Consider the following 25,080-nt stretch of genomic DNA (forward strand, 5'->3'; position numbering starts at 1 on the left):
GGCCGTCGACTGCGTGACGCTCTTATACCTGCGGGCTGGTCCGGTGGCGCTGCGGCTGTATCTACATCACACTTCCCTGCGTTGCCGGTAACGCAAAGACGCACTGTGCTCTCTACGCACATGCATATTACCAAAGTGGCTCATCGGTTGACGTTGTGTTCCCGTCGGCTGCTGCTGAGCTGCAGTGATGGTCGTTCGTGTGTCGCGCTGAGTGGCCCTGCCTCACCAGGAAGGAACGCAGGAGCTGCATCGGCTAGGTATCGAGCGCATTACCGAGCACCCGTGGACAGCTCGCCTCACTTCTCCCATGCTGCACGAATATACAGTCGCGCATACATTAGGTCCATGGTGTTGACGAATTTCTAATCAGAAGTATTGGCTGTTCCCTACTGGATCGAAAGCAAGTGGTGTATCTGAGAACCAGCGAAACCAACCTCAATCCTACAAACCCAAAACACTTTCTCATAACGAAAGAAGCGCGCTGTACAACGCCTCATCAATGCATACAGCGCCATGCAACACGCGCAAAGCACGATTCGTGCGCACATGTGATACGCTGACCAGACGCCAACCGCAAGCTTCCGGTTCTGTCATGCAGCTCCAAATAACGCCCCGCATTACCGAAGACAACGACGTGATGCACGAGTTTTGCCGTCGCCGTATGGGTATAGGCACCTACGAACTTGTCTTTTTCTTGCCAAAATGCATGTGCCCAAGGCCATGCTCCTTCGCATCTTTCATCTCACTCTCAGGCTTTCCATCAGGTAGATCGTTGGTGTGAGCTGCTCCTGAGACGTGATACTTCAAGCTCTCCGCAATTCCGCCAATGTGGCCCCCGCTCTGGTGTGACCCAGTAGGCTGGTCTGCGGATCGCGAGTGGCTAGCAACATGACTAGAATTGTCAGGACGATCTGGTTGCGTGGGGTCTGAGATTGCCGTTGTCGGCCCACTCGTTGTCGCGTCTGTGCTTGTTCGAGAAGCAGAACCGTTCGGCTCCATTAGGACTTTTTCCCCATTCGGGCCATGTGGTCGGACATGCTTGGTGTCACTATCTCCGCTGTCCCTCCGGCCGGGAGCTTCGACAATTATGGTACCCTTCTTGTTCTCGCTTCGGACGCTGTTCGCTCGGCTGATGTCGGACTTCTCGTTGGGTGGGCTCGCTGTGCGGACACCTAGATCTTTGTCTTCGGACGGCTCCACGCCCTTGGTACCCCTCCAATCTGCGGGCTCGGCTTGTTGCACAGGCTCACCCTCCTTCGGTTCTGTAATGACAACACCCGGTCGGCCTTCTTCGCTAGAGAGTGCGCGCCAGACTACGGCTATGCGCTCGAAAGCTTGTGTGCCTTTCCGAGATGAGCCTTTGATGCCGTCCATGGCTTCCCATGCAATCTCAAACATGCCCGACTGGTCGACATTGCCATTCTGCTCAGGGCCGTTCCCTTCGAAGTATGTGTTGAACCACACGTGTGCGACAGCGGTGACCATGGTCAGATCGAAGGCGGCTTTGTTACGACGCTCGACGTCAATGTTGATGTCGTTGGTGGGCAGAACTACGCGCTTGGCGGGACGGAAGACGACGTCGCCTGTGCCCGTGGGTAGGCTCTCGCGCGACGCTCTTGGCTCGGCCGTGGTAGCGCCATCGACATTGCTCTGCTGCTGCTGCTCGAGGGAGGAAGTCGAGCCATTCTTGGGACCTTCGCTCGTCTTGGATGGGCCGAAACCGTTCTTGTACATGACCTCCTGCACTGCCTGTGCCATGCCGGTAGTCTTGACTTCGCCCCGCACAATCTCTCTCTCATCGCGGGTGAAGGTGTGGAAGTTCTTGATGAGCTTGCCATCCTCGACGAAGCCCTCGATTTGAATTTTGACACCGTCTCTGAGGCCCCAGCAGTGCACCTCCAGTATTTCGACCTGCCGCTCGACATACAACTTGCCGTGCTTGGCCCAGCGATCCACGTAGTCTATCCATCGGAGCTGGCTGGGGATGCTGACGCCTTTGCCCATGTTGGGACGCATGCGCCGCTCGGTGAAGCGGTCCAGAGCCTTGTGCACCGGCCAGCCTTCCTCGCTGATGAGGTAACTGCAACTAGCAGTTCCCGATCGCCCTTTCCCGGCTTTGCAATGTACGACGACGACGCGCCCCTCCTTCTCATGGAGCCAGTTGCGCATGCTGGCCATGATGTTCGGTATCAGGGCGAAAGGCGGCGGGTGGTGATCGGGGAAGGGATAATGGTAGACGCGACCGTAGACCTCCGAGTCGGGATAGCCCGTCCCTTCAGCGCGAAACTCCCATATGGCCCAATCGTCGCCATGTTTCGAGTCGAGAAACTTTACGAGCGAGTCAAGCGGGTTGCGATAGGCGCGCTGCGGGTAGGTGCCGCTAGGGCCCGACGTAGCGATTACTAGACACTGTTAGAGGGCCAACCATGAGATTGTTGTTGGAGCGACCGTACTGTTGTCGGTCACATAGCACAGGTCGAGGCCAGCTTCAGCATGCCTGGCGCGAGGGCCGGCTACGAGTTGCCGCAAAAGCGACGCCTGCGATGGTCAGTTCGAGTTTCCATCGTGTCGGTGCTCTGTTATGCGCACCATTATTCCGGCGGTCGTCTGAAGTGCTAAGGAGCAATATTGCGTGTTGGCTCATGGCGGGAGTCGAGGCGCGAGGGATGCTACCTCTAGGCGCGGGCAGGCGCGACCGAAAGGTGGGTACGTCACCCTGCCCGCCTTCTGCGCTAGGCGTCGGTTCCTGCCCAGACCTGCTCTCCTCCCCGCCACCGTAACATTTTTACTCGCCACACGCCTCACAGCCACATCATACTCCATTTCACATTTGGTCATGCACGCGAGTACCGCAATCATCGACTCCTTACTACATGTGACGAATGTCGCTTGAGCTCACTGACCTGTCTTGCTCCTTCCTTGCCGACTCACCCGTTTCAGCCTGATCCGCATCAGGCTGCCATCTCAAGCAGGCACATCACAGATCAGCCTGGTCTCACCAGGCGACGGATCACGCAAGCGTCTTTGTGTAAACAATCGCTATCACTGTATCTGAAGAAGAATCGCTACATGGACTTCTCTTTCCCACTCACGCGTCCGACTTGTTCACCGTCAACGATTTCTGGTTGCTCCTATCCTACCGCGTACTGCGCCTGACCAATGTCGCTGACAAGAGCATCTAAGGCTGAGGGCTTAGCAAACTGAGACGTCATCGCTTCTCTTTACCACTCACAGACTATACGGGCGTAGCATCAAGTTCGTATGTATGGGTCGAAACCGCGCGCCGACGTTGGTGTAGAACACTTCTCGCAAAAGCAAGTATACCTATGCCCGCCGTCACAGCTGCAAGATACGTTCCGATTACGTCGAAGCTGAGCTGCGTCGCTACTTGCAATGATCGTAAAGAGACATTCATCGCGCCGTGTATCTCACTTCGAGGAATGAGCACTATGTACATTAGCACAGATGGTCTAGTGTGCGAGAACGGACTACTCGCACGGATCCGGCTCAACGTACGAGTAGGATCGTACAATACGGTCGAGACTCGACGCGAAGGTTTGTGAATGGAAGACGCTTGGAAGGGGATGACACACAGTGCAATTCGACTGGAATTCTTTCGCCATGGTGACGAGTACTTATACTTTGATCACAGCCAACACTCATGTATTTTCATCCTGACTGTTTTATCTTAGGTGCATCACAAAACGCCATATCTCTACCACATGCGGAGATTGCGATATCCACGATGTTGCGACAGAGGCTGGAGTTGTCCAGCCGCAAAGGCTTCACTGCGCCATTGGCCGACCTTGTCACGAGACGACAGAACGTCTCTCTGTGTAGAGCTACCCGTCGCGCACCGCGGATGCGCATCCTCCTTCCGCCAGTGCGCCATTGGATGCCTACGCCAGCTAGTCCATTGTGATCTTTGGAAAAAAGTCCCAGTTTCGCATATGTACGACGCTGCGCTTGACAGCGACAATGCGCCATTGGACGACGAAACTTCCTCCGACCGCTACATCTTCCTGCACTACCAACAGGTGCGTGGGCACCGCGGGAGAGTACCCCTACATCCGCGCAACGTGCGCCATTGGCTGGCGCTCATGCGACAGGCCTTGATTGGTCGATGCGTGCAGAGGGAGACGCCATACACCGACACTGGCATCGATGTATCGTAATCCCAGAGAAACTCTGATCGCATTTAAACCGTACGGAACGGACGATGTCTTGAAAAGGCTCGTACAGTCTCCTTTCGACCAGGGATCCACAACATGATCTCCACGGCGATTCGACGTCCACTGATGTGTAGCAGGTGCCGAACAGACAAGAAGAAAGTAAGATTTCGATAACCAGCTTCAGATCTCATCCGAGCTAATCGTCATAGTGTGACCCTCCTGGCCGCGTATGGCCGGACAAATGCGATAGATGCAAAAATAAGGGACATCAGTGTTCGGAACCACAGCCGTCTCGCCCACGCAAACGACCACGCACGGTTCCTCTCGGATCTACTCCGAATCATCTTCTAGAACTACGTCAGTTGGCTTCTAAAGATGATTTCCCCCAAGGCTCATGTCATGGATCACATGCCGGACTTTCCCAAGCGGATGCAACAGCGATCAAGGCACAGGAGGCGTATGTCATACAAGTTCGGTAACATTCGTCTATGGGCAACTAACTATCTGTAGTGTATTGCTCCTATCAGTTGCTGAGGTCGTCAACATAGCTATCGAGGAGCTTGTTGCAGTAGCCAGTGAAATGACTACGCCATTCACATATGATACGCGATACCAAGATCCAAGAGACTGTATGCCGAAAGTACAGTTGCTTGTGAACGAACTGCGCTTTCTCGCTGACGAACTTGAAACACACGCACTTGAAGTGGGAGCTGGACTCGGGATTTCCCTTGCTCAGTCTGCTCTGAAAACCACACGATTCGCAAAATCCGCAACATGGAGCGGCGATCAAGTCGCATTGGAAATCTTGCATCAGAAGGCCATCTCTTGGGATACATCTGATTATCCTGGTCTTTCGTATGTGCTCCAGATGAAGCTCTTTCGCGATCAGCCTCATCTATTGAACAATAACGTCGAATTGTTCCTTCTGTACAGAGAAGGTTTCCTTCTTGCTGTCGACGATCTTTTCAATCACTTGCAGATGCACATTCCGACTTCGCTGATAACCCGTCAGCATTTCATCCCCAGTGCGTTCGCTAGCATACCCACCATTGCTTCACGACTTCGGCAACGCAATGTCCGGGATTGCTTGGGTCGGTCGGTGTCCCACATTCTGTACGACGCAAAATCCTTGAAGGAATGGTCGCCCGATGACATGCGCGCCATAGATAGCCTCCAGCGCTCAAGCTTGTATCTTTCTTGCTGCGATGGGAATCATGACCGCTTACTAGAGCTCGTCCGGCCAGGTGTTTCTCCCAATGTCGAAGCTGCGAATGGCCTATTTCCATTGGACATTGCAGTCATTTCTGGAGATCTAACAACTTGTGCAACAATCTGGAAGATGGAAGTCGCCATTCACGAGTTAACCTCGAATACCGAAAACCCTGTATGTGTGGATACCAGATATGGCAACCTTGGGGCTCGGCGTCGGTCTCCAATGATGTGGGCTGCTTTTGCCGGGCACGTCCACATCATGAAGTTCTTCCGAAACTATGAGAATACATATCCGAATGCTACCGCCGTACGAGACAGCACTCACAGTAATGCAATCGGACTTGCGGCTATGCGAGGGAAGAGTAACGTCATCGACTACCTGAGTGGCTACCCTTGCCACATCCCTGATGCACATGGGCGCAGTCCCCTTTGGTATGCGGCAAGCATTGGGCACGTGGATATCTTCAAGTCCCTATGCAAGAAAGACATTTTCCCCGATCGACAAGACAATTACGGATATACGCCGCTTGCCATTGCAGCACACAAAGGTCACCTACCGATCGTGAACCTGTTGCTTGGGAACTTGGTTGACATCTCAATACCTACGAACGCAGGACATACAGCATTGTACCTTGCAACTTCTGAAGGACACCTGGCATGTGTCAAGTTGCTTTTGCCCCAGAGTATTGTCAGGCTAGGTGCCTCAAAAGTTTGGAGCGCATATGCCTTTGCTCAGAGTCTGGGCCATCAAGAGATTTGTAGAGCATTCGAAGTCTATGGGCTCGACCGTTTTAACCTTCATCATGCCGCGTGTTCATCGGAAGAACGGGCTGTACCTTATATAGCTTGACGAAAGAGATTCATGGCCCCGAGCAGCATCCAGCGGAATTCTCACGCCAGTAAAAATTTACGTTGGTTTCACTAGATGCGCTTTGTTAAGCGAGTGCTTGCATAGACAGGTCATTTCCAACGATGCCTATATCTTGATTTCAGCTAGGTAGAAGAATGTGAAACACAAAGTTTTACTTCTAGCTCAGAAATCCACCCTGTCTCATCCACTTCTCACACATGCTCGGCCAATCGCCCACCGGAAGGCCTGGCGTATCCAGCGCGAACCCATGCGGTGCATCCGAGAAGACGTGAAGCTCTACAGGGGCACCAGCTTTCATAATGCCCTCAGCTAACCTATATGCATTCACCACCGGCACGACCGGGTCATTTCCAGCATACACTATGAAGGTTGGCGGAACCCTGCTCTCCAACTGTACGTCTGGCTGCACCGTATCGTAAAGCGCCTGTTTCTCCGGCGGCTCCAGCGCTGGCTTGTTCGCAATGATCTGGCGTCCTTTTGCATTCGTCGAGATGGGCGCATAGCCAATGATAGCGAATTCGAGGTATGGAACGCCACTTTCCGCATTCGGGTTGCTCCAACAGGTGGGATACGTCGAGAGTAGCGATGCAGCGAGATGACCACCAGATGAGAGACCGCATACACCCATAGGGCGTACTCCAAAACCCTTCTCATAAAACATTGTGAGCGCCCGTCTGGCGTCGTCTACTGGCGCTTGACTGCCCGTCTCTTTATTCGGAAAACGATGTATGAGCACGAAGGCATGAAACCCTAGCCCTGCTAGCCACCTCGCTACCTGCACACCTTCTCTTCCCACCATGAGCTCGACGTATCCTCCTCCGCCTAAAATAAGGACATTCCGTCCGTTTGATGTACGCGTGGTGTTCTTGAAGCCGAAGAGCCAGGGACGTGTGACGCTTGTCACGACGGCCTTGTCGATGCCATTGGCGGTGTCGAGTACAAAGGCTCCTTCGATGGGCTCATCATCGTACAGCGGCCATGCGTAGTCTGCATTGAGAGGATTTGAAGAAGACATTGTTGCTTTGGAAAGATATGTGGTTGTTCTGAACGTTGTTGTATGGGCACACACGTGTTCTTACACTCGGGGTACGTAGTTTTCTCGCTGCATCATTGTACCGAAAATGCCGAGGTGGTTGCTTCCGTCTTCGCGCGTTCTTGGTCACAGTGGGAAAACCATCATTACCAGATTTAACATCAGCCAGATCCTTTGTACATACAACGCGTTCAGATCGTAATTTACTACATAATCTACATATATACAGACTACTGTCTCTACAAAACACCAAAATGCCTCTGCTGCAACTTATCGAAAGTCCTAGGCATGGAATCGATAGCCCTCATAGTCAACGGCGCCTTATTCTCAATGATTTCCGCTAACCAAGCCCCAGCCTCCTCATCATACCCAACCCCATTCCTCTCATCGCTCTTAACCTGACCAAACGCCTTCGCCAACAGGATAATAGTCTTGTACCGCGGCAGCACACTGGCCTTATTGAGATCATTCGGACGCAGCTCCATCCACTGGAAACCTTTGCGGTCATTGCGGATGAAGTTGGGGATGAGTTCGCGCCAGCCGGGGAAGCGGGGCATGAGGTATTCTTCGCAGATGGTGAAGGCGTCGATGATGTGGTTGCGGTGGATGAGTTGCTGGATAAGTTCGTTCCAGGTGAGGTTGTCGACTGTGAAGCCGTTGACGAGGAGGTCGCGGATGGTGCGTTGGGCGTCTTGTGCGGCGCTGGGGTTGTCGGCATCGGATTGCGCTAATAGACTGCGGATGTAGATACGAGCTGGCTTGGCTAGGATTTGGCGGCGGTTGTCGGAGATGTGCGCTTCTTGGAAGCGTTGTAGGATCAAAGGGTCGGTGATGGAGGTGTCGTCAGGCACAGGGGCGCTCTGGTTCACGGCTTGGTGGAAGGTCTTGGTGAGTTTTGCGGCGGAAGTGCGCGCGAGTTCCCAGAAGTTTGCGACTTCGGCGTGGTTGTTTGCCTTGAGATGCGCCTCCATCATTGACGTGACGAGGGTCAGTGGTATAGCGTAGGTGCCGGATTCTGCTGCCATCGCTTCGACCTTTTGGAAAAGCTTCTTGCAGAGTTTATACGCTGATCTGGCGCTATAGAGCGAGATCATCAGGCCATAGTAGGACGCTCGAAGGTCATCGAAGCTGTCCACATCGTCAAATCGTTCATGTACAGGTTGTCGGTGCGCAATCTCCTGCGCTGTACTGGAGACGAGCATGTCTTCAAGAGCCTCTTCGACCCGAAGAAGCTTGTAGTTTGGATGTTTGGCTCCTCTCCTCTTTAGCTGCCGAGAATCAGCCATACCAAGCGCTTGTAGTGAAGCTTGGCGGGAGCTCTCGGTTTGAGGAACCTGGCGCGCCTTCATCCTTTCGTGAGCTTCCACAGCTAGTTGATACTGCCCCTCCCTCAAGAAACCGGTCATCACTATGGCGTAGTGAAGTGCATGGACCCGGTATCCTTGTTCCGGCATTGTGACTCTCAGCAGTTTGTAAGCAGCGTTGGTCTGCTTTACTTCGACTAATGCTCGCATCAGACTGCCATATGTCCAGCTATCCAGCGGGATGTTGTTCTCGACCATTAACTTGTATTGCTGCCTGCTACCCGCTAGGTCGCGGTCCATTGCGCGCTGTTGGATCAACAAGTTCCATGTATGTGAAAGAGGGTATCCGTGGAGTGTCCCTGCCTTGTAACTGTTGAGCATGCCATATGCGATCGCTTCGGCGCCTTCTGGATCACCAGCATTTAAAAATGCTTCGACATAGCCCGCCCTTGCACGAACATCCGTGTCAAGTTGTATCCCCATCTGCTTGGCTTTGGAGAAGAGTGTCTCGAAAGCCTCAACATCACCTCTATGGGCACAGAAGTCGAGCAGAGGCCCGAAAGTTTTCACGTCTGGTGCAACGCCATAGTCCAAGCAGTTGTTGAAGCATTCCAGAGCACCATCGAGGTCCTCGGAACGGACGTAGGCAAGCAGTAAAATATTCCAACAAGCAGTATCCGGGGTCATCTGAAACTCTTCGTGTATGCGTTTGAACTGGGTGATGGTGCCATCGACATCCGCGCGTCGTGCATACACATACGGAAGTGATGAGAGTACGCTGATTGTCACTTCGTCTGGGTGATGTAATCGAAGCTCATTGACGTATTCGTCCACCTTCTCCACATTACCAACCCTGGCATACGTATGAATCAGGTACTTGAGAAGACCAGACCGTAGCGGCTTAGTTGGGTACCAGGTGCGTAAATCGTGTAGATGATCCTGAACACGTCCAAGGCCGCCTTTCGAAGAATGCTGATAGATCATAGACCTGATCAAGACCCGTGATGGTGGCCCTTCGGAAGTGCTTTTGTCCCCATAGAGATAAAGTTGCCGGTATCTTCTATATAGCTCGAGCGGAATCTTTCGCTGGTTGGTGTATTCTCGGTATTTTGGAAGGTTCAACATCTTTCGAATCGCGTGCTCGTAGAGAGTTGAAGTGGGGAGATTTAGAGAGTGGAGACTGTCAAAGAGCCCGATGAAGTAATCCCAAACAAAATCATCGTCGAATTTTTCCGTAAGCAAGACGCGATCCATTACGTGAGGTACGAAGGACATGACAAAGCAGGCCAAATCACGCTCTCGGGATGGCGTAGATGTGAGTTCGTGTTGAAACTCCCTGACGTATCGCAAGAAAGACTCGAAATGTTCCAGAAGTTCTGGTAATGTTGCAGCCTGACCCCACAACTCTGGGAGTGTATTGCCGGTGCGAATCGCGTGGTATGTGGGAGTACCACGAATGGAATGCGCTTTCCGATGGAACTCTCTGAAGACACGAAACGCGAGATCCCACTGCTCGTCGAGAACGGCTCGTCGAAGGATTGCATCTATGCCACTATGCAGTAGAACCTGACTGGGACCTCCTGATGCAATGGGCTTGGCGAGCTTGTCATAAAGTCGAACTGCCGGCCCTATCATCCCCAATGCAACGTAGGCTTTGATAGCTGCTCGATGTGATGATAGCCGTCGAGCGACGGGGCGAAGCGCGTCAAATACCTGAAGGACTCGCTCCGGTACTATAGGCTCACCGTCCTGGACAAGATAGTCCAGGAGCTGTACTTGCAGTGTCTCTACTTCCGCCAAGCGATCCTCGGGGATGCTAGTATACAACTGCCAGGCCAACTCTTGCTCCTCAGGTGACGGCGAATCTAGGTACTTCTGCAATGCCGTGATTGCATCCGACCCTTGTAATAGCTCTGCCGCATCCTTTTTGGCCTGTTCTACCCTATCCACATCCATTTGTGTTTCATCTTGCACAGGTTGCGCCTGTATTGTCGAAAAACGGCGGGCTCGAATCGCATACGGCTGCTGTCGCCTCTGTTCCATTGAACTGAGCGGGTTTACGGATAGTCTTCCAAGAAGCGCCAGGGTCTTTTCCGGGTACAGAAAGTCGAGCATTACACCCTCGTGGGGTTTCTGGTCTGTTTGGGTCTTGTTCGCCGCCCCATTGCCACCATCACCACCTGTTTCTTCGATAGTCGGGGACGCGGCCTGCCAAGGCGAGAGAGTGAGATCGCTTGCACCGTGGTGCCGAGGAGTTGGGTGCAACGTGCGCCGACTGCGTAGACATGGCTTCGGAGCGCGGAAGAGCTGGCGTCCGCCGGATTCGAGGCATGTCGAAGCACGCTCGAGCATCACCTGGACTGTAGGAAGCGCAGATGGGGCAGGCGCAGATTACCAGAGGCTGTGAGGAGTTCTATAAACTGCAACTATTAGATATGGTGGCAAGAGGACTGGGTAATGGGGTTTGCCCACACTTGTGCATGCCTCTAGCTATGCGATGGGGACTACAGGAAAAACGGTGGAGGAGGAAAACAATGTACAGAGTACAGAGTGCTGACTCAGAAGAAGGAGACTAGAGCAAAAGACACAAGGGAAAGAACGAGTAGCGCGTGCGGCAGTGGCGGGCCCGATGTCTATGATGTCTCGAAAAGTTTACGGCGCGACAATGACCTGAGATTCCGATTCGCTTGGCAGGGCCATGGATAGCTCGCCAATTGATGCCCCTCCACATCAGCCGCATCCCCACAGTTGCACTTAACACCAGCTGCCCGGCCATGGATATCACCAAGTTCGTGACCGACTACCGGGAGTCGGCGTTCCTCATCGGCGATTACAATACCTACCATGAGCAATTGTCGCGACGTCTCCGCATTGTGAACAAGAAACTCGGGCGGGCAACACCCAAGAACGCGAAATATGCTGCAAAGGCCCCGGTCACGGCGGAGGATATCAAGAACAACAATGAGTACGAGTCACGTGTAGAAGATGGATCTCGGAAGCTGACTGTGACAGGGCTCTTCACCTGCTCCTGCTCAACTCGGAACGGGCATGGGCGCAGGCCATGGCGATGAAAGCCTCTCACTCCGACGAGAACGCCGACAAGAACATCACCGGCTCTACGCGTAAACACATCCTCTCGCGCCTACACAAGGCTACACAATACGCGAACCAGGTTATTGAACTCATCTCCAACACGAGCGCAAGCGGAGCATCGGAGACGGATGTGCTCGAAGCAAAGGCATATGCCTACACTCTGGCTGGAGCGCATGAGTTTGAGAAGCAAGCCGAGGGCATCAAAAGCAAGAACGCGACGCCCCAGCGCTGGGCCCCGTGTCTCACCAAGTACTCTGCGGCGCGAGTCATCTACAGCGCTCTGCTGAAGGCCACGAGGAAAGACTTGTTCAAAGATGTGTTGGCAGGCACTACCGACCCCAGCATCCGCTATGCTGCCTACCAGAGTCGCATCCCGCGTACAGTGGGCGTCCCGACTGTTGCGACAAAGTACTTCCCAAAGGACGACGCAGAGCTGGTCAAGGCCGTGGAGAAGCTCGACTCAGCAGCCCTGAAGGAAGAGGAAGCAGCTTCGTCTCGTGAGTGACACATACAGCTTCCAGGGCACCGCTAATAGTCAACAGACACCCAGATTACATGGCGCGGCCGAACAGCAAACGTAGTAGACGCTGCGATTGGCCAGGCTCTAGCATCTGTCGATACCGCCTCCGCTGCCCTTGACCAATCTACGACTTCCACTTCATCGCCCAAAGACCGTGCCAACGCCTACGACGACATCCTCATTGCGAGCCAAGACGCGGTCGACGCAACACGAAGGGCGATTGAGGAGCTTGAGAAGGAAGGTGTCGATGAGGGCGATGCGCGCATGCAGGATCTCCGCGTCACGAACCTGGCGGTCAACTACGATCTCATTTCGTGGCGAGTCGGGCGCAACAGAGTGCTTATCGGCAAGGACGACGGTCTCACGTTCCCCGCGAATCCTCCGCAAAAGCCGCGCCGACCGCGCAAAGACGGTAAGGAATGGGTCGAACGGGAAGAGCCCACTGGCCGCAAGCTGGCGCGCTTACGGGAGCGCATCGCTTTGTACGATGCGATCCTGCAAAGTATTGACTCGGTCAAGGACCTCAGGGGTGCTGCCCGCGATACTGGATTCATCTCCGAACTCGACGGACAGCGTGCATACTTCCAGGCGCTGAAGTGCTTGAATCTGTCACACTCGTACGCATTCCTGTCAACGCCAAAGCAAGCTTTAGCGCTCTGCAACAGGGCGTTGACACTGGCAAACCAAGCAGCATCTGCTCCACAATCCCAGGCATCCTCAACATCCAACGCACCTAAGATGGAAGTCTCCGGGGAGCAGACAAAGACGCTCAAGGAGAACCTCGAAAACCTGAACTCGCACTACCGGGGTGTAGTGGCGCTGTCGCAACTATTCGCAAACTCTGATACCGCGTCCAAGGCTGGGCTGGCAAATGCGGCACCCGTTGTTGAGCGACTGAACGAGTACCCATCGTCGGGCTCGGTTGATCTGAAGAACCTGGTCACATGGCCTCCAAAAATCAAGCCGGTACCAGTCAAGCCTCTATTCCTCGATGTGGCATGGAACTACGTCGAGTATCCCGGGCGCACGCCGCAAGCGCAGGTGCCTGAGCCAGAGCCAGAAGAGGCGCCGGTTGAGGAGAAGAAGGAGGAGAAGCCGCAAGCCAAGAAAGGTTGGTTCTCCTTTGGTAGATAGTCATAATCACCGTGCAGGTGGCAGGGATACATTCCATGGGGTCACCGTTGTTGCCCAAACGCTATCTCTCAGGTCAAGTGATCTTTCAACAAAAACTGTACTGGTATACCCTTGGTGAAGCCCGATGCGAGACCCTAAAAATGCCTTTCTCCAGACTGTGCGATAGTTCGCGCTACGGGTATCTATCCAATTTGAACCCTCCCTATCTACGTGACAGCCACAAGCCGGAGACAAGATAGACGTGATTGGTCTAGTGAAAGGTACGCGCACAGACGTGCATGGCCGCTGTGGGACTAGCGTAATTGAGCCTCAGGGGCAATACCATAAGCGCCGGTCAGCGTGAACCATCACGCGCCTGACGGGACGGTTGCTTCGTTTCAACGACCCTTTGTTCGTGGGCCCTGTAGGACCGGGCGTGGCAATATTGAGAGCCGTTGTGGAGGCTGAATGCGTGCGAATTGTGCTATGCTTGCTTGTGACTAAGGGCTGAATCGCTGAGGAGGTCATCGTATGGTTCAGATTACCATGCTGAAGCTTGTACGACTGCAGCAAAACGGCCCGGCTCAAAAGAGACTGGAGGGACACTTGCGGGCAGCGTTCTGAGGTCATGCAGGTGGTTAGATCCTAATTTTAAATAAGGTGGGTATTATCGATACGGAGGGACCCCTATCACCAAAGCGCAGAGAACGGATCGCGTACCTGGTAGCTCAATCTCGTGCTCATTCCTCTCAACAGACAGACACACTCTTTCAACACTGCTTTGTAGCTGTTGCTTTTCTGTCCTTCAGTCTTTACAGTCGCTCCCTTACTTAATACACACACTCTTTTGAAGCTCCATCCGCTTGCTCGCGTCCTGTTTGGTGTACATCATCAAAACGTGCGCATTCGACATTCAAGGCATTCCCACCCGATACATTACCAGCTATTCGAGGAGCGCCACGCGTTTCTCGACCTAATACACCCATCACGGCTTCCGCACTGGCTACCTCCATCCTCCCTCGGCCCCAGGTCGACGATTCGTTCCGCAGACCCTCGATCCTGCAGGTTTTCGACCTGCCCGCCTTCAAGACGTCTACCACCGCCAACTTCGACGACAAGCTGCCGTCGATCGGCCACGATAGATCACGACCGTCCTCAAGCTCGACCGTGGCTTCTTACACCCAACAAAGGCATGGCAGCAATGCCTCGATCCAGCTGCCGTCACTAGCTACGCTAGCGTCGGCGGCGTCGAATTGCCCCGCTGCGAATATGAACAGTAATGATAATAATGATAATATGAGGAGAGATACGCCCGAGAAGAGAATGCCTTCACCCCCCAGGTACGTACCCAGAATTACCCAGGCTCTCGTTGCGGTAGTGTGGGACCAGTGTGTACAACCAGATGCGTAATGGGTTTTGCAAAATGTTCCAGCAGAATATTTGTAAACACTCGCGCGGTGTTGTATTCACTTATCGTGGGATATGAGAGCGTGGTGAATGGCTCCAGACTGGCAGTTGCGTCGGCGGCTCGAACCGCCGGCCGTTCCGCTCGCACCTGCTGCTTATCACTGAAAGCTTGGCGTTTTCGCGACTTCTTTTCCAGCCCTCGCTAACCATGGAGAACAGTAAACCCGTTAATGGCCTCAGCATGACTTATGCAACCTCTGCGCCCGCAACCGCTGGTGGTCAGGCTGGCTCTCCGGTACGTACGATTGCGATGTTGGCGTCATGGCCCCAAGCCAGACTCCGATTTGTCTCTTATCCTCTTATCGATAGGTAGCCATTATCTACTTCTTCTGGCCTCGCGCTCGAGGCGACCTCGACGCATCGCATTCTTTGCGATATCGTCCAGAGACGACCCTGATCGATTTTGGCAATACTGAAGTGCTCTTGCTGACATTCTGCAGCCGTCCTGCCAAAACTGCGCAACCTCCACCACCCCTCTTTGGCGCCGCGACGAATCTGGCGCTGTTCTCTGCAATGCCTGTGGTCTCTTCTTGAAGCTACACGGACGCCCGCGGCCTATCAGTCTGAAGACAGATGTCATCAAGAGCCGGAACCGCGTCAAGACCAGTGGACCAGGTGGACGCAAGCGGGTATGCAAGTCAATCTACAACTCTTTCTTGACTAACACATGACAGACTAGCGACCAAGGTGGTCTTCCTGCCGCGCATCCCGATGCTGATGGCCAGCTAGCCCTAGCCCAGCACCGCCGCGCATCTGGCAAGATATCTTCTGGACTGTCCGACCGCTCGCAATCGCCCATTTCCCGCACCGGTACCCCGAACTTCAACCACCCCTCCAACATCGCACCATCACACTTGTTCGAGCAGGCCCTGCATGGCGGTGACTTCCACTCACCCTCGCTACCAGGCTTTGGCCTCCGTGCTCCGTCCCCCGCTAACTCTTCGATCAACGGCTCCCACCTCGAAGCCCCTCTCCCGTACGAGACTCTTGCCGCTCAAAACACTGCGCTCAAGACACGCGTCTCGGAGATGGAGCTCATCAATGACCTCTTCCGCAACCGTGTTAGCGAACTCGAACAGAGCGAGCAGTCAGCACGACAGACGGAATCAACCCTGAGGCAAGAGCTCGAGGAGACCAAGCAGCGAGAAGCGGACCTGAAGAGGCGGCTGGACGAGATCGAGGCCGAGAGCCCGCGACACAAGAAGATGAAGATGAGCGAATTCGTGGATGAGAGCCGCGCTGGCACGCCCATTAGCGCAATGGTCGAATAAGCACAACTGATTCCTGACAAGGCGTTTCCTTTTATCAACTAATGACTGTTTCACGCATGCGGGGGGTGATCGAGTCGCACCTGCTGTGATCTCCCTTGCGACGAGAGTTGGGCGTCGACGTCTGCTCTGCGCTCGGTCTTTACGACCATCTAATGTCCGATACCACTTCTTATCATGGTTCCTTCGGGGCTGTGACTGTATTGTAATCTTTCTTTTTTGAGTCCGATACCAAGTGCTGATGCGAGGAGATGCGGTGGGCTGTTACGGCCGATATGGATGGGATGGGTAGATGGTTGGCATGGATGGGATGAGGTGGGAAGGGTCATGTTTACCAAAAGTCTTATATGGGAATAGCTTTCGTCGTTGAATTCGATGTGAGCACTACAGTTCGTTCTTGAGTGTCTTTGCTGTGGGAGACTGTGCAGTGACATCCGTGATGAGCGCTCGAATAAATTCGAATGGAAGACTAACACCGAATACCACGAATCGTGTTGCTTGCAGTCCACATAGCATGACGTTCTATTGTGTGAATATGTACAAGATAAAATATATCAATACGCGTGTACAAATCATAGCTGCGTTATAAATGTGTCATGAAAAATGAATTACCTGGTTCCTACCCATCACTTATGTGGTGAGTCTGTGTGGAGCCTCACGAACACCATACTTGAATCTTTGACCTTGACTTTGCTATACTAGCTTCTCCAGACTCTTCGAATTGACTGGAACTGTCGCTAGAAGGTGTTCCACAATCCTTACAGTGTATACGCATCTTATCTGTACCCCACAGATGAGATTCAGAACCAATATAAACAACGTGTCAGGGCCAATTCACAATAGAGACCTGTCTCTACTATGATCATTGCATGGTCTGACTAGGCTTCGTGCTTAGATTCGCATGCAATACTGCGTTCTGATGTGCATAAGTGTAACGATGTCGTGGTACCTTTAGGATCGGTTGTGTCGGTTGAGGGGAATGTTTGTGGAGCGGTTGCAAAGCGATTGCAAATCCTGTAAAGATGGCGGGCTCTCAAGAATTCTCCGACATCTTCAACTAACTCAGAAGGACTATGAGCTGCTAGAAGAAGTCATTACGACCCTCAAAGGCTTCACGACGGTCGACGAGGTAGAGGTTGTCGGGAGTAAACGGGGAGCGCTAACCCGATGTGAGCTCCCGCACGGACTCTTGGCGGCTAATCAACCCTTCAGCGAGTTTTTGCATCCACCTCCTCCATCCTCCTCCCACCACTCCCCATCCATTGAAGGACCAATTCATCTCCAACTCATCTCCACTCCGACCGTCAATACCATCACCATGGTTGCCATCGCTCGCTCCTTCGGCGCCGCCCGCGTGGCCGCCCGTGGCTTCTCCAACGCTGGTATGTCTCGCGCCTGCCGCAGCAGCTTAAGCCATTGGGTTTGAGCTCTGCAAGCTCATCAAGCAGCCATTGACCATCATCTTGCAGCCCGCGCTCCCCAGCAGAACACCCTCGTCGCTGCCCGCAGCGCCTTCCGCAACAACGCCGCCCGCAACGTCATCCAGAAGCGTGGCATCGTCGCCGAGTCCACCGCTGCCGCCATGGTCGCTGCCGCCAAGATCCAGGGTGCCGGTCTCGCTACCATCGGTCTTGCCGGTGCCGGTGTCGGTATCGGAACGGTTTTCGGTGGTCTCATCCAGGGTGTTGCCCGCAACCCTTCCCTCAGGGGTCAGCTCTTCCAGTACGCCGTTCTCGGTTTCGCCTTCGCTGAGGCCACTGGTCTTTTCGCGCTCATGATGTCCTTCTTGCTCCTCTACGTCGCATAGATGTGTGCATTGCATGGACTGCCGGACATTTGGGGTCAACGGTATGGGGGTGCCGCAAGGTGGAAAACTTTTCTTGCGGATGGGTGTGTGCATAGGGACGACTACTACCTCTTTTCCTACTCTAGTGGCCGGTCAGATTGTGTAAAACATGTACTTTAGACGAGCAATCTGAAGAGCAAGCTACCACCACGGCTCGCTTTCCTTACCCAGGTATATGTGCGGAAGCTGTAGCTATGGTAATGACATGTGCGGATGACTGACGTTGAACTCAATGGACTCGAATGGACCCTCCAAACCAATGCCGACGCTTGTCAATACCCGTGCCACGTTCCGTGATGAGCTACTGCTGTTCGAGCTGTCCGATATTGAGACTTGGTCATGCCAAGCTTTCGCTCGAGCTCGCTCTCAGGCTTGTGGGTGTTCAAGGCTCCCACCCCACCCTGATATCGATGTTCGACTTGACGCTCGTTGACTACTGAATAGTTCATCTGACCTGCCGCAGGTTGCCAGTGCGACATTGGAATGGTTTACCCCAGAACCCCGCGATTTCGAGGCTGCCTCGGTACGACCCGCTACCGTGAGCGCAAGCTGGAGAGCGAACAGGCAGAGAAGCGCTGACTCTGGAACTCACTCAAGGCCTGTTGCGTCTGTCCCTGGATATCTAGGAGTGCATATCGTGCGAGTGAGATGGTAACCGTATTCCCATTGTTGTTGTTCGACAACCCGCGGCACAATGGAAACCACGGACACCAGGTACGGGCTTAGCAACATTACTTCGAAGTACCAAGCTGACTGTCAATTGATAGAGAGCAGTACGCAGTCAATACTGCTTGTACCTCTGCGAATTGAAAGCGATCCAAGCATCCGCGAAGTCCGCAAATCACCACGACCCTCCTCCGATCGAAACACGCGCGTAATACACTATCACGTATGTGAAGGAATGATGGAGACTATGAGACTTTTAAGGGCCGCGTCTATAACGATCATCTAGGCAAGACGATGCTGTGGCTAACCGGGAGCAGATCAGCACGCAGCGTCGCATGGCAAAGTCCGCGCGGCGCACGTCTCCAGAGCCTCCGCGTTTGGTCCCAGATCGACGTGATACCTGCTACGGTCACAGAAGGAGCAAGAGCTGCTGCGCAAGTCGTATAGAGATACCGAGGCTGCGTTGTTTCAGATCTGCGTCTGGGTAGATGGTGAGGCTGTTTCCGAAACACGATACGTGAACGCTCCAACCCTCCTCCAAGCACCGAACATCGGAAACCAAACAACCACACTCTTCCTTGCCGACTGCGGAACATGCAATGCATTCGAACACTGCAATGGTGCATCTTCTTACTCGGCTCGTACCAAGACCGTGAAACTAGGTAAGGTGGGTTTCGTGATAAGCTTCCACATCTGACGCGGCGAAGCTTAGATGTTTGGCTGTGCGGGTATCACCTCTCCGGACTGTGGTATTTAGAGCTCGATGTCTTCTTGAGTTGATTTGAGCAAATAACATCTCATCAGTACTATCATCTTGTAATATCTGTGCCGGTCACTTCTATTCAGTTTCAATCTACTCTCACTACCAACACTTCCGAAACTCCAATCAGCAAACATGCGTTACACTGCCTTTGTCGCCGTTGCTGCTTTCTCCAGCGCCGTCTTCGCTACCGGTAGGTTTTGATAAGCATGAAGAAGTATGCTTCTTCGGACGTCCATCTAACACCTCTCAGCCAGTCCCCAAGATGACGTTGCCTCCATCCTCGAGGCTCTCCGCACGAACAACCCCGAAGATGCCGACGCCGCCGCCTCAGCCATGAAGGTCAAGCTCCGCCGTCAGGACGACGTGAGCTCCATTCTCGCCGCGCTCGAGGCCAACAACCCCGACGATGCCGCCGCAGCCAAGCAGGCCATGTCGTCTACATCCACCACCAAGCGTCAGGACGATGTATCCCACTGCCTCGACAACCTCGCGCAGGTCGACCCCGCAGCTGCTGCCGCTGCCCGCCGCGACATTAAGAGCCGCAGCATCGACGTCCGCGATATGGAGAAGCGTCAAGACGACGTTGCATCCATCCTTGCTGCCCTCGCGCAGAACAACCCCGATGACGCCGCCGCCGCCGCTCCCGCTATGAGCTCTACCCCCAAGTCTGTTACCAAGCGCCAGGACGTGTCCCACTGCCTCGATGATCTCGCAGCAGTCGACCCCCAGGCCGCTGCGGCTGCTCGTCGCGACATCGAGACCCGCGACGTCGAGAAGCGCCAGGACGATGCAGCACACTGCCTTGACGCGCTCGCCGAGGTCGACCCGGAGGCTGCTGCTGCTGCCCGTCGCGATATCGAGAAGCGTCAGGATGATGTTGCGTCTATTCTCTCCGCGCTGGCTCAGAATAACCCTGATGATGCTCAGGCGGCGCAGACTCTTGGTAAGCGATGGGTTGCGTAGATGCGAGATGGAGTAGGAGGGGATTGAGTTGTTGGGCTTTTATGGGTTGAATGGGATCTAATGGTTGGGTGTATATAGTCTAGTGCTGTTTATGGATTTGTACATGATAGGGATGACTAGGGCACGGTTCTAACTAATGCACTCGTTTGGCCTGATGTATCTGTTCGTATTTTCGAGAAGTTGCTGAAGATGAAATACCTGGCTAGTCTTATTTGATCCAGTGTTCTTATATTGTTACTGCATTCGCATCCCTACCGCTTCAACACTGCAAAGTCGATGCTGTACCAAAGTTGACCTGCCCCTCTACTACCCCGCACCACGACAAAGATACCAAGCATCACCAAGTCCTTCTCTTCATGCCTGCGGCACAGCTTCTCGCTCAATCCTCTTGCAATATATACATTGTATCTCCAAAATTTGTCCAGTTTCTCCATCAGACACGATGGCCGAGTGGTCTAAGGCGGTAGATTTAAGCTCTGCTTGGATCTCTACTACAGAAATGTGCGTGGGTTCGAACCCCACTCGTGTCAAACTGCTTGTTTAGCTCTTTTTGCCATTTTTTTGCGTTCGAAAATGAGGTTGAATCATCTTTTTGACCGTCATGGATGTAGAATCTCAGCCATGAGCGCCCGGAGCGATGGCGGGGTATATCCGCACACCCCCTTTTGCTCATAAGACTGTACTTTGCTTTTTGCATTTGTTTTTACCTTGGGGGATTGCTGTGCGAACTACATCTTTTGGTAGAAGGCCACCAGAGCATTAACCTGCGACTTTTCCGGTTAACAGACAGTGCTCTTGACGAGCAACTTGTGTTAAAATTATATGTACGGCTGTTGCATGCTTCACGCAGAATATCAATGCTATGATATGCCGATTAGGAAAAAAATTAGGTTAAAGATCCGCTTGTGCATTGAGGAGAACGACGTACGCATGCCGACACATTGTTGAGATTTTAGAGCAGTTGACTCGGAGACAGCACCCGATGCTGCATCGAAACTATCTAACAGCTTCGCGTGAAATATCTTAAGTCTTCGAGGAAGACGAACATTGCTGGATAGATGCTCCTGGCAAACACATCCCAATTCGTTTTAGTCCTGCTCAGTATCTTCATCCCGCTCGCGTAGCTCCTCTTTCTTCTGCCGTCGCTTGCAGCCCTCTTCCTCAATCATCTCCATCAGTCTCCGTGGCAAACCCGCATGCGGGCACCCATCTCCCAATATCTCCGCACTAGTCTCTAGAAACCTCTGCCTAAAGAACCACCATAACGCTCCGTCAGGAGTCCCAGTGCTGTCCGGTCGTGGGTAGAAAGGGTCATTCCTCATAAACGCTGCGCACGCCTGCTTCAGCCCTGCTTCGTCCATGGACATGTGTTTTACACAGTCAAAGTCGAGGATCCACATGACGTGTTCGCCGAGATAGTGTGACGGGAATAATGATCGTGACGAGGCTCGGGGAGGCGCGAGTACGAACTCGACGTCATTGGCATCGACTTTGGCGCCCCAATGCATCATGGCAAGTGCGTCTGCCATAGTTTGCGCATAGGCGACGTAATCGAGGCCAATGTCTTCCATCTGGTTGATATGTAATGGAACGTTTCGGAGGCTGAAGCGCTGGAACCGCGAAGTGTTTGCTTCGCGTTCCCGTCGTCGCCCTAGGTAGGGACGGATAAGACAGCAGTCGTCGTCTTCGTTCCCTTTCACAAAGGCCGATAGTGACGTATTACCCGCGCAGAATAGGTCTACGATCTTGTCGCTGATAGATCGAGGTATCTTGGGGATGCGTTCTGATATGAGCGCTCTGCACTCTGTGAAGCCGGTAGGGAAGCGGTGGAGATTTTCAACCCACCACATATTGTTCGAGTATATCAACGACTGACACTGTGGTATGGCCAGAGGCATTGAAGGACGATGCTGGTTTGCGCTCCGAATGATTTGCAAATGCATGTTGTAGTCGTTGGTGACGGATCGTCCGGGTCCTCCATCTTCGCGTTTAATGGCGTGATTCGTGCCACCTTCGGCAGCCCAGACGCTGCCGCAAAAACCCTTGCCAATGCAGCGGTAGGGGTTGTTGGTGTTTGACATGATAAAGGTATTCCAGAATTAGTGTTGGTATCGGTGTGATCGCAACTGTATATTATGATGTAGTTTAGCATCGGAACAGAAGTGGTGAAAAATTCAAATATAGAGCACGTTTGACTCAAACCTGTACCATGGCTGAGAAAAGCTGCATCCGCACATGACTTTGCGTTGTAATACCTACAACGACAACTTCCCCACTAGTTGCACAGCCTAAACAAATGTGTTTCAGGCAAATTGTACGTCGAACACAAGGCTGTGGTATTGAGGATCGTGGTGTGGCAGTGCCGTTGGCGTTGTTGCCTGAAGGGACGACCGTGCCGTACAGTCGGTGGCCTAAGCTTGGTATGCAGTCAGCATATAACAACAACAGGCCCCACAGTCTCGTTTAGAGTCTACATCGACTTCAAAGAAGTCCATACCATCCTTAAATCACGTGTCGTTCAACGAGATCATGGGTCAAGAACAGTCTCAGCCGTCAGCATCGCAGCGACCTCCAGAGCCGCAGCTTAGCGAAGAAGAGCGCGCAAAGCTCCAAGCTGAGGTATGGTCTTGGTGTTCGACCATACTTGCAACGCTGACAAGCCCAAAGATGCGCGCAAACCAGCAAGCGGCCCTGGATAAGCGTCTTAACCAGCCAAGGAAGTCGTCGCCCGCAGGCGCTCAAGCGACGAGGAAGCCAACTGCCCTGGAGGAAGCAAGCAGGGAGAACATCGGATGGCGCAACGCCGACGCGCAGGCGGAGTTCAGGAACTGGAACTGATGTGGGTGGACACGATGCTTGTGTCTTGTAGCTGAGCCGGCGCGAAATGTTTTAATCTGGATTTGAAGGCGTTCAGACTTCCACGAACAGGGATGGGGTTTGTCTCTCGGAGTCCGGCGTAGTGGAGTCTACAACCGATATTTGACAACGTCATTTTCTTCTCATTTTGAATTCTCTCGCGTCTTGATTCGGCGGTGCAAGTCACAAAGCAGGTGTTTGGTGCTGTGCCTCAGCAAGCTGGAATGAAAGCAAGGGGCCAACGGACATCCGCGGGGAAATGCCCACGCCAGTCGCTCGCTAGCGGCTGACATAACCGATGATCTTCCGCCGCCCAGCCCAAATCACCTGCATCGTACATCTCAATCGCACTCATATACCCATCTCGCTGTCGCCACTATGCCGGAACAGCGCGTCGCAAAGCGCAAAACTCACACCAAGTCGCGAAAAGGATGCTTCCAATGCAAGCAGAGACATACTAAAGTAGGTGTTCACCTTCGATCCAGCTTCCGTCTTCTCCAGCCAATCACCGTGTGCTGTGCGATTTTCTGTACCTACCCGGCGAATAGTGCTCGAGTGCCATACACATCCGAAGCTATGGCTCCTCTGCAGTGATCCGTGTCGTCGCTTACCATGTCGTACAGTGCAATGAAGCGCGCCCGCGCTGTGGGAACTGTGTTCGCCTGGACATCCATTGCCATTTCCCAACAATACCGGATAGCTACTCGGGCTCCCCACAACACAGTCCAGGCGTTTCTTCACCGTTTGTGGATACACACCATGCTGAAAGCCCCGAAGCAAGTCCCGCGAGTTCCGAGCTTCCGCTCGCAGACCTCCGTTTGCTGCATCATTGGACAAAGGCGTGCGCCAAGTCCTTGCATCCAAATCCTGCAACTAGAAGTGTCGTCTGGCAGGTAAGGCTTGTCGACTCTGACAGACTATGTGGAATCGCTGAACTGACCGTGCCGCTCCGCAGAATGAGTTCATCGAACTAGGCTTCGACTACCCTTTCCTTCTTCGTGGTTTTCTCGCCCTTTCGGCAGTCCATCAAGCATCCTTGCTTCCGCCCAACGAGCGGCAGAGCCTTTTGCTCCAGGCAGATTCCCACATCAGTCGAGCCTTGGACACTTATCGAAAGAATTTGGAGACGCCGAACGTTGAGCTGGCAATTCCGATGTTCATGCTGTCTTCGATAATCTTGACTTACAACTTCGGTTCGGCGCAGCTTGAACGCCCCGAGGATCCCATTCGCGCTCTCCACCACTGCTTCATGTTATTGCAAGGCATCAAGGTTGTGGTGATACCTCACTGGGACCGAATCAAAGACAGCTCGGTGTTTGCTCATATGACAGATATGGCGTCTCCGGAAGCGCTAGATGCGTTGGACACGCTCGCAAGGGAGGAGAATCCTCAAGAGATTCTTCGACTGAAGGAACTCACGGAACTCCTACTGGATAGCCAAGACAAGGAGGCCTGCGCTACAGCTATCGACGCACTCAACGCTACCTGGCTCCGGTTTCGGCACATATCACCCGATCGCGACGAGTACTCCCTTCTCTTTCTTTGGCCTGCGAGGTTGGAGACCCATTTCTTCGATCTCCTCGCAGCTCACAACCCTGTGACATGCATCATCACAACCCATTTTGCAGCAATGCTGGCCCAATGTCGCCCGGTATGGTGGGTGGTAAAGTGGCCCCAATGGCTTCTTGCTGCCTGCGAACATTTGCTAGCAGCGACACCAGATCTTCTAAAATGGCTCGACTGGCCGCAACAGATCATTCATGCTCAAGCCGGGAGCGCAACGACCACTCCGACAGCCTCGTGAGGATCTGAGTTACACCGATTTGTATCCATTCTGGTGTCGCAGCCAATAACTCGTTATATCCTGTCGCGGGGAGTGAACCTGACCGGGTGTCCTTATGCTTTGGCAAACCATCTCTTGGCGCATCCTAAA

General features: G+C 53.4%; 9 protein-coding genes and 1 non-coding gene across 10 annotated transcripts; 7 read left to right on the forward strand and 3 right to left on the reverse strand.

Annotated features, from left to right (window-relative positions):
- Window positions 1–675: 675 nt before the first annotated feature.
- Window positions 676–2,592, reverse strand: J4E87_006952 (uncharacterized protein; the record flags this gene model as incomplete). The annotated part of the gene is made up of 3 exons (XM_049378553.1): window positions 676–2,402; window positions 2,454–2,538; window positions 2,590–2,592. The coding sequence occupies 3 exons, from the start codon at window positions 2,590–2,592 to the stop codon at window positions 676–678; spliced, it is 1,815 nt and encodes a 604-aa protein (XP_049231574.1).
- Window positions 2,593–7,527: 4,935 nt separating this feature from the next.
- On the reverse strand, window positions 7,528–10,635 carry J4E87_006953 (uncharacterized protein; the record flags this gene model as incomplete). Its single annotated transcript, XM_049378554.1, has 1 exon — window positions 7,528–10,635. One exon carries the CDS (start codon window positions 10,633–10,635, stop codon window positions 7,528–7,530), a length of 3,108 nt encoding a protein of 1,035 aa, XP_049231575.1.
- A 731-nt stretch (window positions 10,636–11,366) lies between these two features.
- J4E87_006954 (uncharacterized protein) lies at window positions 11,367–13,339 on the forward strand (the record flags this gene model as incomplete). Its single annotated transcript, XM_049378555.1, has 3 exons — window positions 11,367–11,557; window positions 11,605–12,182; window positions 12,228–13,339. The coding sequence occupies 3 exons, from the start codon at window positions 11,367–11,369 to the stop codon at window positions 13,337–13,339; spliced, it is 1,881 nt and encodes a 626-aa protein (XP_049231576.1).
- A 1,594-nt stretch (window positions 13,340–14,933) lies between these two features.
- J4E87_006955 (uncharacterized protein) lies at window positions 14,934–16,056 on the forward strand (the record flags this gene model as incomplete). Its single annotated transcript, XM_049378556.1, has 3 exons — window positions 14,934–15,020; window positions 15,226–15,414; window positions 15,460–16,056. The coding sequence occupies 3 exons, from the start codon at window positions 14,934–14,936 to the stop codon at window positions 16,054–16,056; spliced, it is 873 nt and encodes a 290-aa protein (XP_049231577.1).
- Window positions 16,057–17,371: 1,315 nt separating this feature from the next.
- Window positions 17,372–17,860, forward strand: J4E87_006956 (uncharacterized protein; the record flags this gene model as incomplete). Its single annotated transcript, XM_049378557.1, has 2 exons — window positions 17,372–17,435; window positions 17,523–17,860. The coding sequence occupies 2 exons, from the start codon at window positions 17,372–17,374 to the stop codon at window positions 17,858–17,860; spliced, it is 402 nt and encodes a 133-aa protein (XP_049231578.1).
- Window positions 17,861–19,460: 1,600 nt separating this feature from the next.
- J4E87_006957 (uncharacterized protein) lies at window positions 19,461–20,291 on the forward strand (the record flags this gene model as incomplete). Its single annotated transcript, XM_049378558.1, has 2 exons — window positions 19,461–19,518; window positions 19,579–20,291. The coding sequence occupies 2 exons, from the start codon at window positions 19,461–19,463 to the stop codon at window positions 20,289–20,291; spliced, it is 771 nt and encodes a 256-aa protein (XP_049231579.1).
- A 436-nt stretch (window positions 20,292–20,727) lies between these two features.
- On the forward strand, window positions 20,728–20,821 carry J4E87_006958. Its single transcript has one exon. It is a non-coding gene; the product is annotated as a tRNA-Leu (tRNA).
- Window positions 20,822–21,379: 558 nt separating this feature from the next.
- Window positions 21,380–22,372, reverse strand: J4E87_006959 (uncharacterized protein; the record flags this gene model as incomplete). Its single annotated transcript, XM_049378559.1, has 1 exon — window positions 21,380–22,372. One exon carries the CDS (start codon window positions 22,370–22,372, stop codon window positions 21,380–21,382), a length of 993 nt encoding a protein of 330 aa, XP_049231580.1.
- Window positions 22,373–22,820: 448 nt separating this feature from the next.
- Window positions 22,821–23,129, forward strand: J4E87_006960 (uncharacterized protein; the record flags this gene model as incomplete). Its single annotated transcript, XM_049378560.1, has 2 exons — window positions 22,821–22,910; window positions 22,959–23,129. 2 exons carry the CDS (start codon window positions 22,821–22,823, stop codon window positions 23,127–23,129), a joined length of 261 nt encoding a protein of 86 aa, XP_049231581.1.
- A 1,177-nt stretch (window positions 23,130–24,306) lies between these two features.
- Window positions 24,307–24,951, forward strand: J4E87_006961 (uncharacterized protein; the record flags this gene model as incomplete). The annotated part of the gene is made up of 1 exon (XM_049378561.1): window positions 24,307–24,951. The coding sequence occupies one exon, from the start codon at window positions 24,307–24,309 to the stop codon at window positions 24,949–24,951; it is 645 nt and encodes a 214-aa protein (XP_049231582.1).
- Between the last annotated feature and the right edge of the window lie 129 nt (window positions 24,952–25,080).

Source organism: Alternaria ethzedia (assembly GCF_023757985.1).
Source record: "Alternaria ethzedia strain BMP 0044 chromosome Unknown scaffold_18, whole genome shotgun sequence".
Taxonomy (NCBI): Eukaryota; Fungi; Ascomycota; class Dothideomycetes; order Pleosporales; family Pleosporaceae; genus Alternaria; species Alternaria ethzedia.